Here is a 12,855-nt window from a genome sequence, read left to right on the forward strand (position 1 = left end):
CTCTTTTTTTTTTTTTGGTTCAAACAATTAAAGACATAAAGATGTGACCTGCTTGACAGAAGCTTCTGAGGAAGACTGACAGTTTCAACTGTGACGCCAAACAGGTAACATCTTCACATATTTAATTGTCTGAAAGAAAGAAAATCAGAGTAAATCTATCGATGAAGACAAAACAAACGTTTTTAGTCTAAAATCAACAATGCTTTATAAAAACAATCACACTAGTTGCAGTCCTGAAACACTTCCCTTTAAAATATCTCCTTTTTAGTTAAGAAATATTTTACAGTCAGACAGGAAAATAATAAAGTATGCATAGTTTTATAAAGTGATCAGTCGAGATTGCGTTTATGTTTCCATACAAGTTTTGAACGCTTCACTTCTGTGTGCGAACACACCAGCCTCTCCCCAGCCTTGCATGACTCCAGCCAGCCTTGCATGACCCCAGATAACATCTCAACGTCTTCGGAGAGCAATTAAACTGAATTAAACTCAAATTGTGTCTAATTTTGTGGCCGTCTGCTATTCGTCCGTATTTATTTTGGGGGCGAGCTCTCTCGGAAACTCCCCTGCTTTTTATTCTTAATTGCCGCCGAATGCTTATTTTAGATTCTTCCCCCCCCTCTGCGTTGCCCCCCACACCCCCATCGCCACCAGTCTGCTACGAGCCGTCGATGCTATCAACAGCAATGTCAGTGTGTCTGGTCCTGCCCCCGGTGAGCAAACATGTACGTACCGGTGTGCCCCCCCACCTCACCCCCACCCCCACCCCCACCCATTCCATGTAAATAATTCACAGAGGCCGGGTCCTTGATGGCGCGATACAGCAGCCGCCTCGCGCCGGAAAAGCAGTAGATTGAAAAGAAGGAATGCGTCGAGGGCTGCGCTGTTTACGTGCGGCAGCACCGGGCAGCTGGTTAGCCCGCCCCTCTGCCGGTTTTACACCCCCCCCCCCCCCAACAACCCCACCCCCCTCACTTTTCAATTCCAGCCAGACCCCAGGCTCGGCACTGCTAACTGGGGGCTTGGATATTGTGCACTGGGTCGGGGGTGTGGTGTGGTGGGCAGGGGTGGGGGTGGAATCAATGCAGCCCCTGAGTGAAATGTCAACTGCGGGCCCTGGTGATGTGTCAGGCTGTGAGGGAGTTGTAATGGCTATTGATCCGCCGCCGCGCGCTCGCTCGCTTAATGCAGAGCTGCCCTGCCACGGCCTGAGCCAGCTGCACCAGGGGGACGCATGTATGAGATGAGCTAAAACTGAGAAAATAGAAAAGAAAGAAGCCACAGTTTGGTGCCCTCCCCCCTCCTCCTCCCTCCTCTTCTTCCTCCTCCCCCTCTCCCCCTCCGTGGCTCCCTCTCCCGCTGCAGATTGATCTTCCTCTTCCTGCTGATTCTAACTGGGGTCTGTCATTATCTTACTCTGTCATTAGGGGCTCCATTGACAGCCTTGGCCTGTCTGTGTCACTCTATTGAGACAGCAACACTTTTCCCCATGCAGTGTTCCCTGCATTTATTAAAAAAATCTGACAGCCTTGTCTTTGCCTTCTCCTCCGCAGACGGCCGAGCGTCGGGCAGGGAGGTGCAGTGGCGGCGGCGGCGGCGTAATTGGGGTAGCGAGGCCCTCCGTCCCCCGGCTGGTAATGCGTGCGAGATGCAGCTGGAGGTCAGACTGGTTTGTATCTGAAGAGCAGCCCAGCGACACCACCTTTTCCACCATGGTTTGTTTTATTCAGTCCTAGTCCTCAGTGCTTTATATATGAATTAGGTGTAATTGTTAAGATGCCTTCATGGGGTGAGTTTAAAAAAAAAATGAGACGGCTGGGAAATGAAAATGGGGTCAGAAGAGGGAAAACTGTATCATTAATCAAGACTTTTCTAAAGCTGTTTTAATACTTAACACAGAGTAGAAGCAGCAGATATAGATTGATAGCACTGGAGGTGTTTCAGGTGAACGCAGCAGATGGACTCATCCTCCAAATCGCTGAAACAGTAGCTTTTAAAGGAGCAGCGGTTATTGCCGGCGAAGTTGACCATTTGTATGAGCACTAACTTTCACACCACTTCTAAAAAAACCAACTTTGATCGCTGTGTTCAAACACACAGACGGGGGACGTGCAGTGTTTACCCGTCTCTGAAGTGCTCCCGAGCCAATGTGATAATATGCTTTGGGAGGCAGAGTTGTCTGTTACAGAGTCAATTATGTTTAATAGTGTGAGGACCCTGTTGGTCCACATTCACTTGGGAACGATGGAGCTTTTCCAGGATGCCCCCTTTTTCCAAACCAATCATAATACTTTTACCTGCCAATAAGCAGGTGGAAAGTTACCAACAGGTGCTTAGAGTTGAGTGACCAACAGGTGCCTATTTGTTTTTCATAACTTTTGTCGGGGGTTTTGTTTCCCCTGTGGTTGAAACTAGATTAAAAAATAATGACAAAAATGTTAAATTAAAAACAATGAATTAAGTAAAACCAGAGCATTTGTATTTTGTTTTTAGTGTGAAATGTAATTTCATGTGTATGATAACACAAAAGCACAATTCCATCACTGCTTCCATTTGCACCATTATGTTCAAGCAGTGGTCTGTAATTGATTTTTAAAAACACAGGGGCTGAAACTCATCTGCTGCTGATGATAAAAGCTCCGCTTATCCTTTGAAATTATTTTTTTTCAACTTATAACAAAGAGAAAACAGCGATTGAAGGTCCCTGACAGAAGCTGCCACGTTCCCACTGGCATTTTTACATAAGATACATTTCTGATAATACGTTGATTGTTTTGTTGTCGTCTCTTCGTGGCTGCGCTGCCGTTGCGGCGACGTGACAAGTCGAGAACATTTTCTGTGGCGGCTGTCAGGAAGTGCACAGTGGGGTGCGTCCACGCTCGCAACGCTGGCTTCTGTGTGTGTGTGTGTGTGTGTGTGTGTGTGTGTGTGTGTGTGTGTGTGTGTGTGTGTGTGTGTGTGCAGGACCAAAACAAAAAAAAAAAATGTCTCTGCAGATTCTGGAGGATGATGGCGGCGGGACGAGGCTTCTCCTCCGCGTTCCAGGAAGGCACAATCGGGTAGGACCAGGGGGTCTCGGGCTGCCGCGGCCCTCTAACACACAACCGCTGCTCAATGGGACGGAAGTTATAGAGGGGTTGGAATGAGGCTGATGACATGGTGTGTGACAGAGAATCATCATTTGAGTGTGATACAAGTATTTGAGCTGCAAGCCTGTAATGCGGCTCGGCGTGTCTGCAAAAGATTCGTCCCCCTTAAATCCCCCAGATTGCAGACACTGTGAAAGGGGGGTCTCTTTGGTCCAACATATGGAAGGTTTGCCCAACCCCCCCCCCCCGCCAAAAAAAGGGGGGGAGTAGGATTGAAGTCTGAAGAAAGTTTCCGCAATAATCAAACAAGTGAATAAAAGGAAACTGAAATAACCGTCTGTTTATATCGCGCTGATTCGGTAGTTTCCCCCCCAAAACACAATAAAAAAAAATAAAAGCGCTGGCCGCCTTACTCAGACACTGCCATGAATTTTATTAGTATCTTCACTCATGCAGATGCAAAAAAAAAAAAAAAAAAAAAAAAAAAAGTCAGACGGCGCGCACAACACAATGAATTTCTGTCTTCACGCAGCACTGCTCCCGCCTGACAGGAAGTTTCTCCCTCTTTAGCTGCGAGCCAGGAGGAATGTTTAATCCGTCACCCACTGGGAGAGGGAAAAGTAATGCATATCTCACTATCTCATCTGTCTCCCGGCAAGACAAAATTGAAATTTTAATGCATTTTCGGAGTCACACCTCTTTTCCCCCTCCCGAGCCGCCGCCGCCGCCTCTGAATGGAGAAGCTGATAGACACGGAGATGTCATATTTACAGTATGAACACCCATGGTTTAATGCACTCCACAGAAGCGCCGTCCCCGAGTTCCCTACCGGTACACACACACACACACACGCACAAAAAAACGCTCCCCCTCTCTCTGAACATAAAGGAAAAGGCAAAAGAACAAAATTATTCCTCAAGCTTTCCATCAAGCTTCTGCATTCATGGCAAAGTCTAAAGGGCATGTCAGTCCTCCTGCCTCGGAGAGAGGTAATTATCCTTTTCCTGTCAGAGAACAACAAATGATAGCCGAGTATGGTGGTGGTGGTGGTGGTTGGGGGTGGAGGTGCATTTTCAGGCCCTGAAATTTGTCACTCGGAAAAGGGGGAAGGAGCTTTAATTTTCTGGCAGCTGTATATCTACTTTTATCATGTTTTTCCCGTTGGTCATTTGTTGCACACGTCCCCCACCCCCCTCCCCTTGTCCCTCTATTCACAGGAGCGCACGTGGAGTCGCTGTTTTTATGCCTGCGAGCTTCTGAGGGTGTATTTATGTGCCCTACATTAACATACCTATTTATAGTCCCACACTTTCTTACAGTCATCTTTTTTCTTTTTTTCCTTTTTTTTTTCAGTTGTGACCATTTCACAGATTATATATTGTCCAAGTAATTTCCCTTTCAGCATCTGTGTTTTTTTTTTTTTTTTACCTTTCAGAGAAAGCAGTGAATGGAGGGAAAATTATCACAATTACTCATATAATTGAGCCGTCTTTGTAGCAAGTGCAGCTTCAGTGGCCCTTTTTTTCCATCAGCCAAAATGGTTTCATTATATGGGTTTTTCATATTCCCTGACACAGGGCTCTGCTGAGGGCCCCGGCGCGTGGATGAGATGCAGGATGAACAGAACGAATCATTAAGGTCACAGTAGGAATAATTATCCCAGCTATGGAAAGAGCATCAGCCTTTATTCTCCCCTCGGCACAAATGCAATGTCCACGGCTTAGAACTTTGTTACAAATGGAGTTTCCACCTTCCACTTATACAAAGAAGAGAGGGGGAGAGCAAGACTTGTATCAACATGACAATTTTCCATCATTAAGACTAATGACAGGCACAGACTGGGGGGGATCAAGGGGAGCACAAAAAAGGGAGCCGCATTCAGGTGTTGGCTGAGTGCTGACCTCCTTCCTGTCTTTGTTGGAGACTTAACTCTTCACAAAAAACTAAAAAAAAAAAAAGGGGGGTTTCAGACTAAAGGCGCAGTGGCAGCTGAACGTCAAGCAGTCCGGGCTCTCCATGGGCAAATGACTTAATTGGTAAATTTGCATGTTTTCCATTTGCGGGGGCGAATTAATTCAGCAAGACCTACATGTAAAAGGTAATCAATTGTTGTTTTAGCTGCGGTGAAATAATTCCCCCAATTTCTCGCCACGTTGTATTGATTTTGATCCTTCTCACATGAACGCGCAGCTAAACAGAGTTTATTAAGTTTTAGTTATCCCTTTAAAAAATAATACATAATAATAATGATGATAATAATGATAATGAAAAAAACAAGGCAATGAGATTTTCTTTTTAGTTTACCTTTCCAGTGCCAGACGCTCACTTACCAGCGAGGATACGATAACATGCGGTGAGGATGAAGCATCAATGGGACACTAGTTTCTTTTTTATGGTTTAGCTGAATTAAGTAAAAGCCATATTTTTCCAAGTCCCTTCTCCCCCAGCCTTTCGCCGAGGTAATTGGTCATTTTGCAGCCAGTTTGAGGCAGGTTGGATGCTTGCTGCCATGGCCTGACCCCTGCTGCTGCCGTAATGGGGACAGCATTTCCACCAGTGCACTGGGGGCTTTCCACATTGCTTTTTGAGGAGAAGGGGGCCAGCTCTGAAAACAGCTGAGTGGCAGCGGGGAGGAGGGGAAAAAAGTGAATTGAAATATGACTTTTCAGCTTCGTGATGGCCAGCCTTACTCTCACACATGATGTCCCCCCCTTCATTTCATCCGCAAATGACCGTGTTTCTCAGGGTTGTGTTCTCATTATGAGATTAAAGGAATATGTGATTTCTCTTTATCTTTGTTCTCCATTCATTTCTCAGGGAGAGCGAAGGAATAGCATTTCCTTTAGGTTAAAAATGTAAGAGATAATAGAAATAACAACAACAACAAAAATGACAGTTTTAATGGGTTTGTATTTATTGGTATATCATGAGTGTTTATAACAGGTCCATCGAAGAGTTCCAGGATTATTTTGGTCCTGAAGTGATTGTGATGGTTCACTGTCGTTCTGTGCCTGTAAAATGAGAAATGAAAAATTAATGCTAACATTATTGTTCGAATAGCTTTGAGAACAATAAATTAAAAACTGTGTAAAAGGAAAACGTCACAAAACAAAAGCATGTGTTTCTGTCAGTAAAAATAGATTTACCAAACATCCTAGACATATTTACACAAGAAGACATCAACACTGAAATATAAAACGAGATCAATTTGAGATATCTTGTAAATAACTCGTGTTTTTGTTTTGTTTTTATGATCCAAACATGAGCTTGAAAATGTCTCATCGTCAACAACACTAGAAATGTAACCTGTAAAAAGTGGTCACTTTCTAATAACCCACTGAAGCAAGCATTCTGAATAGTTAAAATGTGTAATTAAATTTATACATGTATAGTTAATACACATTTCTTTCGAGAAAAAATATTGGCTTTCTCTTTGCTCCCGTCTGTCCCACATATCAATAAACAATGTTAAAACGCGTTCTTTTTAGAAGAATTGTTTTTCTGTTACTCAGCAAACCAAATCAATCCCCATTTTGACGCCACGTTGAACATGAAAATAGACATTGAATCCAGTTAATTGCGGTGCATCTACTTTGCGTCCATTGATGCTGCAAATTGCAGGATGACTGCGGACCCGGAGAGGAAACGGAACAAAAGGCAATTCGACCTGTTTGATCCGGTGTCCTTTAAAACCTCTCATACGCCGTCATGTAGAACTCAAGTGACCTGGTAATAATGCAAAGAATATATAAACATTTTCTTGATTGATATTTATGCATCTTGGCATTTAGTGCTCGCTGTCTGCGCGACGACATACACAGCCCACAGGGTCGTGTTTTCATCCTTTTTCGCTTGTACATTCGTAAAATGTGACCCACGTCAAACCTTGGGCTCGATTAAAAACACCGCATCCATCGCATTTTGCGAATTATGCGTCTCGCCTCTCTTGATAAGGAAACGCGTCTCCTTATCGCTCCCATTGAAATGACTGCTTGCATCCGGTGCTCCGTCCTTTTTTTTTTTTTTTTTTTTTTTTTTACACACATGCAGGCATGTCATGCGTTAGGTTACTTTTGTGTCCAGACTACGAAGGGCCAACCAAGTGTGACTCTTTGGTCCGTTTAACCACCACAGCAACCCACCCCCCCTCTCCCTCCACTGACTCCGTCTCTCCACCTCTGCACTAACCCTCAGGTGAAGAGCAGCAGGTGTTAAAACACCCTCAGCCACAGAGCTACTCACTCTTAATGAGCCCTGCCTCCGCAACCCCATCCATCCCTCCATCCATCCATCCATCCATGCGAGCATTGGAGGACTTTATTTTTAGTGCGCCTTAGTTAGAGCACCGTGGCTGCCGTGCACCAGGTGCTGGCGGCCCTGCGTTGCCCTTCCAGCCAACGAGTGGCGGAGTCAAATTAGAAATAAAAGTGTAATATTGCAGCTCGTCCCGATGAGCGGCCTGCAGGGCAGAATCCCTCCAATGACAATAATAAAAATCATCCAGTAATCCAGTGGGTCTGAGGCAAACAAACACTTGTAAACGGTTGTCAATATTAAAAATGAGTGTGATTTATGCGCCGCGCCGCTGCTCAGCCCTAAATCACATTTAGCGGAGCGCATAAAAGCCCGGAATTATTATCGCCATTATTAGCACGCGCGTATTATTTTACAATATCCGGCAAAATTCCGTCTCTTGTTCTGTTAATGTTTTTTTTTTTTTTTTTTTGCTCGCAGCCCCGCGCGTGCCAGTTTTGCAGATACTATAATCGTGGGAAAATAATGACAGTTATCAGTCGCACCCACCAAGTACCCATAAAAAATCTGTCCTCTGTTCTGGAAGATGATAATTATTGGTTGTACTACCATTATCATTGTCGTGGCTCAAAGAGGCAAATCTTGAAGCATTTTTCTCCTAAGTCATTCCAGAGAAATCACTTCAAATTGGCCTATTTCAGGGGGGGACCAGGGACCAGCTTTTCGTTTATAGCCTAATATTGCGCAGGAATCTTTAAATCCCGGGCGCCCGCAGCCGCGTGGCGCACTGTGGCGGCACGTGCTGTGATGTCAGCGCCCGTATTTTTTTTTTTTTTTTTTATAACAACTTTCTTTTCTTTTTCGTCTGCAACTTCCCTACTTTCTGTTTTCAGTTCAATTATGCAATTACGCTGATAATGACGAGTGACGGAATTTAAAGTGGCTTTAATTCGCTGCTCAGGTGCAGACGGAGGGACGGAGGGACGGAGGCTGGAGCATCTTTGCCTCGCAACACGGCGGAGCCGCAGCCTCCGCATGAATTTTTTGAAAAATATGACCAGAGCAGGGATACATTGTTCTTCTTCTGCGCGTGCAATTTTCTTGTTTGGGAGGGGTGGGGGTCTCTACGACCGGCGGACAGAGCAGATTTACCGCATGAATTCAAAGTAAGTAATTGTTTTTTGTTTGTTCTATTTTGTTTTGTTGTTTTATTATTTATTTTTTTGCAAATGCAGCTTGGATAAAATTTCTCACAGCAGCTATTCTGTTTTAGCTGTGGACTTGACCTGAATGTCGCATGCTGCTGCAGTCAGTCGTCGGCTTAATTCAATCAAATGTCCGTGCATAATTGTTACTGTGGGCTGTGTGAGCCGAGCCGCCCCCCTCCCTCACCCTCATCCCTTACAGCCGTGCAGGGCAAAATAGGTGGCAGTGTTGTAAAACGAATTCGACCATTAATTAATTATTTGAAATTAATTAGATGCGCGCCAATGTACATTTAATCAGGACATTTTTTTTATCCATTATTGGTCAGTTGTATTTATTAGGTGTATCAATTTTTTGTCCTCCCACTATCTATCAAAAAAAAATGTAACACAATCAATTAAAACACCGTCTTCACATTGAAATTAAAATGTCTTAATTGATTTCCGGCTCTAGCTTTGCGGCCTGCAGGTGTCGTAAAAACACAACCGGGCCTCTTGCAGCGTCAACGGTCCTCATTTGACACGCGACTGTTTTTCACCCCACCGCCGCAGGTGTAACCGAGACCTCGCGCCACTCCGCCTGTTAATACATGGCTAATTACAGAGCTACTTATGAAAATTGAACAGTAGTGTTATGCTAATACGCCTTTGCTCCAGATCGAGCTTTAATAATATTAGTAATAGGTCTAATAAAGCTTTAATCAAACTGGCCAGCGGCTCTAACGAGGCTGTAAATGCGCCTTGATAAATGACGGCGTGTGTGCGTGAGACGTGCGTGTGCAGGCAGTCTGTGATTATATGAAACACCGAGACGCTTTAAAATTCTGCCGTCACCTACATGTCGCAGCTTATTGTCCGTGCACGTCTGAAATTGAGGTTTTAATATAATTTGCGATTAAGATTTAATTAACATAGTTTTTGCAATAACAACAACAATAATATAACGACATAAACGTGATAAAATCCTAGACACTTTAAAGATTTCTGAGACGAAGAAACGCTATAAATGTTTTTTGTAGTTTTTCCTCGATTTTATCACTTTCCTTTCGGACCCAGCCTCGGAGTCGCCAATCGGCTTCCCTCTTGGAGAGAGTGGACCAATCAGCGAGCGTCTTCGATGAATATTCATGAGTCCTAGATTCAAACCTTTGAGCGAGTTTGTCTCGGTCCACAGCATCACAACCTTGGACTTTTTCACGGGGCACAAACTGAATTTTCTTATGAATGGAAGGAGAAAAAATCGGTTCGACTTAAATTGGGCGCCGTCCTTCACGGAGATCATAGAGGGGAAACATCAAAAGCGAGACGACTTTCACCGCCAGAAGAGATGACAATGACTACAATCCCAGAAAGTCTTAATAGCCCCGGCTCAGGAAAAGCCGTCTTCATGGAGTTCGGACCCCCGAGTCAACAAATGTCGCCTCCCTCCATGTCTCACGGACACTATCCCATGCACTGTTTACATTCTGCAGGCCATACCCAGCACGACAGCTACAGCCCAGCCTCGTCCTTCCCCAGGTCTCTGGGATATCCATACGTCAACTCAGTCGGCAGCCATTCCACCAGTCCCTATCTCAGCACAGTGCAGACGTACCAAAACAGCTCGGCGCTCGCACAGACTCGGCTAGAGGACACAGGTAAGCGCGGAGCGGCTTCTGCGTTCTCTTTTCTTTCGTTCTTTTTTTTAAAAAAAAAGAAGTCTCCACTCGAGTGTGGACTTTCCACGTTGGCGCGCAGAGCTAAACTGCGTGGAGGAGGAAAAAAAAAGAGGGCAGCCAGATGTTGGAATTAGGCTTGGTAATTATTTATTGCGTAACGCTATAAACAATGTATGCAATTACGGGTAATTATAGCCAAAGTACAGGCTGCAGCAGGGGGAAAGATGGGAACTCGCTGGTGCCGAGAGTAGCAGCGCGGCACTGACGGCTACTCGCTGCTACCCGTTGCTGCTGCTGCTGCTGCTGCGGCTGCTGCTGCGGCTGCCTTCTCCTCGATCATCCCTCGTCTTTACCCTCTTCTCTCCCCTCTGCCAGCGCCCGAAACGGAGAAGAACACGGTGGTGGAAGGAGGCGAGGTTCGCTTCAACGGCAAAGGCAAAAAGATCAGGAAACCGAGGACTATCTACTCCAGTTTACAGCTGCAGGCGCTCAACAGGAGGTTCCAGCAGACCCAGTATCTGGCGCTACCGGAGCGGGCAGAGCTGGCAGCCTCGTTGGGTCTGACCCAGACACAGGCAAGGCTCCCACCACTAAACACTAGCACACACTCCGGGCCAGAACCATTATTATTATTATTATTATTGTTATTATTATTATTATTATGCAATGATAATGGTAATAATTATATTAATAATAATACTATAATCATAATTTTATTTTAGAATTGTCCGTTTATTATTTTTGTTATTTATTATTATTATTATTATTATTATTATTATTATTATTATTATTATTATTATTATTATTATTATTATTGTTATATTTATTATTATTATTGTTGTTATTATTATTGCTTTCCAAATTTATTACGATTATTTTTTACAATAATAATGATAATAATAATAATAATAATAATAATAATAATAATAATAATAATAATAGTACTGTAATCATAATTTTATTTGAGAAGTACCCTTTTATTAATATTATCATAATTATTAACTTATTAATATCATTGCTTTTCAGATGTATTATTATTATTATTATTATTATTATTATTATTATTATTATTATTACTATGTACAATGATGCCATAAACGTATGTGTTTTCCCCACGTCACTCTGTCCCCCTGCAGGTGAAGATCTGGTTCCAGAACAAACGCTCCAAATTCAAGAAGCTGATGAAACAAGGCGGCAGCGGCTCCATCGACGCCAGCGCTCTGGCCACCGGCCGCGGACTGTCGAGCGGCTCCCCCACGGTGGCGCCCGTGTGGAGCTCGCCGAGCAGCGTCAAGACGCCGGTGGGCGCGGCCGGATCGTACATCCCCAGCTACACGTCGTGGTACCCCAGCACGCACCAAGAGTCTATGCAACAGTCGCAACTCATGTGAGCGCCGCAGCCGCAGCGCACGGACCTCAGTTTCGGTTCGGTTTTTTTTCAATGGTGTCATCGGGTTGCTGGATGCAGATGGGGGCCCTTTGCGCGCCCCCCACGCCCCCTCCCAGCGCTGATCGCACGCCGACACACACATAGACACACACTAACAGCAAACCCACAAAGCCGGAGTTTGCTGCCGCCTGCTAACAAAGTGGCCTCACAACGGAAGACGGCCATGCAAGGGACTGCGAGACTTTTTAAAGACGCGAGCAAATGTGCCCATGCAGGACGTACAGAATGGACCGCGTTTATACGGCTGCTCTTTATCACCTTTGTGTCAGATTTTTTATTTCAGTTTTTTCTTCCCCACCAATGTTGTGTGGCAACGCTGTTGCTTTTTTAAAAGAAAACACGTGTTTGTTTGTTTTTGGCTGTTTTGTTTTGTTTCCTTGCCGGACCTGCAAATCTGTCTGGTGTCATTAATAATTCAATTTGGCACAAAAGAGGTTCTGAAACCTTTTTGAAAAAAAGAAAGAAAAAAAAAAGAAGAAGAAATGAAAAAAAATGTCCCTTAAATCCCAGAGACGACCGCCAGGTTGTCACATGAAACCACAGAGCACATTGTGCAAAGCCTCAATGTGCCACTATGTTGTTTATATTATGTGTTTGTTATTTAAGTTAAATTATTCTTAGGCGGTTTTTTCATCCCCTTCTCTGTCGAGGTCGAGTCTGTGTTCATTTTGATGTTACGTGAAAATTGTAAAAGGCCTGACAATTGGCTGCAGGGGAGGAGAGACGAGATATTATCCTGAGGACGAGCAGCTCATTTGTCTGTATTCTGTGCAGAATTTTCTTTCGTATTTTTTATTTGTGCTGTATACTGGGTACGCTGTGAAACAGGGTTTTAGACTTTCTTTCCCTGCCCTTCCCCCCTCCTGTATTCGTCAAGATGTGTTTTAGTAAACATAGAGGATATTTAGTTTTGTATTGATCACTTTAATTTATTGATCTGTTTATGGACATAATGTGCAAAAATTTCAAAAGCAGTAAAGTAATAATTTAAATTATGACCAAAAGAGGTGTCTGATTGAACTCCATCACCCATCATCACCAGCCCCTGCCCCCACCCCACCCCACCACCACCACCACCACCACCACCACCCCTCTGCATCGTGCAGGTTTAATGTGAGCTGACGCAAAGCTGCATCATGTCGTGTCGGTCATTGTTGCACAAGCTGTAAGCTGCAAAAGACGTGTCGGGTATAGATTAA

The 12,855-nt window shown here is 44.3% G+C and overlaps 1 protein-coding gene across 1 annotated transcript; it reads left to right on the forward strand.

Annotated features, from left to right (window-relative positions):
• Nucleotides 1-8,617: 8,617 nt before the first annotated feature.
• Nucleotides 8,618-12,660, forward strand: dlx1a (distal-less homeobox 1a). The gene is made up of 3 exons (XM_076040022.1): nt 8,618-10,185; nt 10,582-10,781; nt 11,343-12,660. The coding sequence occupies exons 1-3, from the start codon at nt 9,876-9,878 to the stop codon at nt 11,595-11,597; spliced, it is 765 nt and encodes a 254-aa protein (XP_075896137.1). The 5' UTR covers nt 8,618-9,875; the 3' UTR covers nt 11,598-12,660.
• The last annotated feature ends 195 nt before the right edge of the window (nt 12,661-12,855 follow it).

Source organism: Nelusetta ayraudi, unplaced genomic scaffold (genome assembly GCF_046127955.1).
Source record: "Nelusetta ayraudi isolate G7.1 ecotype Tasmania unplaced genomic scaffold, CSIRO-AGI_Nayr_v1 ptg000060l, whole genome shotgun sequence".
Taxonomy (NCBI): Eukaryota; Metazoa; Chordata; class Actinopteri; order Tetraodontiformes; family Monacanthidae; genus Nelusetta; species Nelusetta ayraudi.

Coding starts and splice junctions, on each gene's coding strand:
- dlx1a (XM_076040022.1), top strand. CDS start 9,876: ATGACAATGACTACAATCCCAGAAAGTCTTAATAGCCCCGGCTCAGGA. Junction 10,186..10,581: donor GACTCGGCTAGAGGACACAG/GTAAGCGCGGAG, acceptor CCCCTCTGCCAG/CGCCCGAAACGGAGAAGAAC. Junction 10,782..11,342: donor TGGGTCTGACCCAGACACAG/GCAAGGCTCCCA, acceptor GTCCCCCTGCAG/GTGAAGATCTGGTTCCAGAA.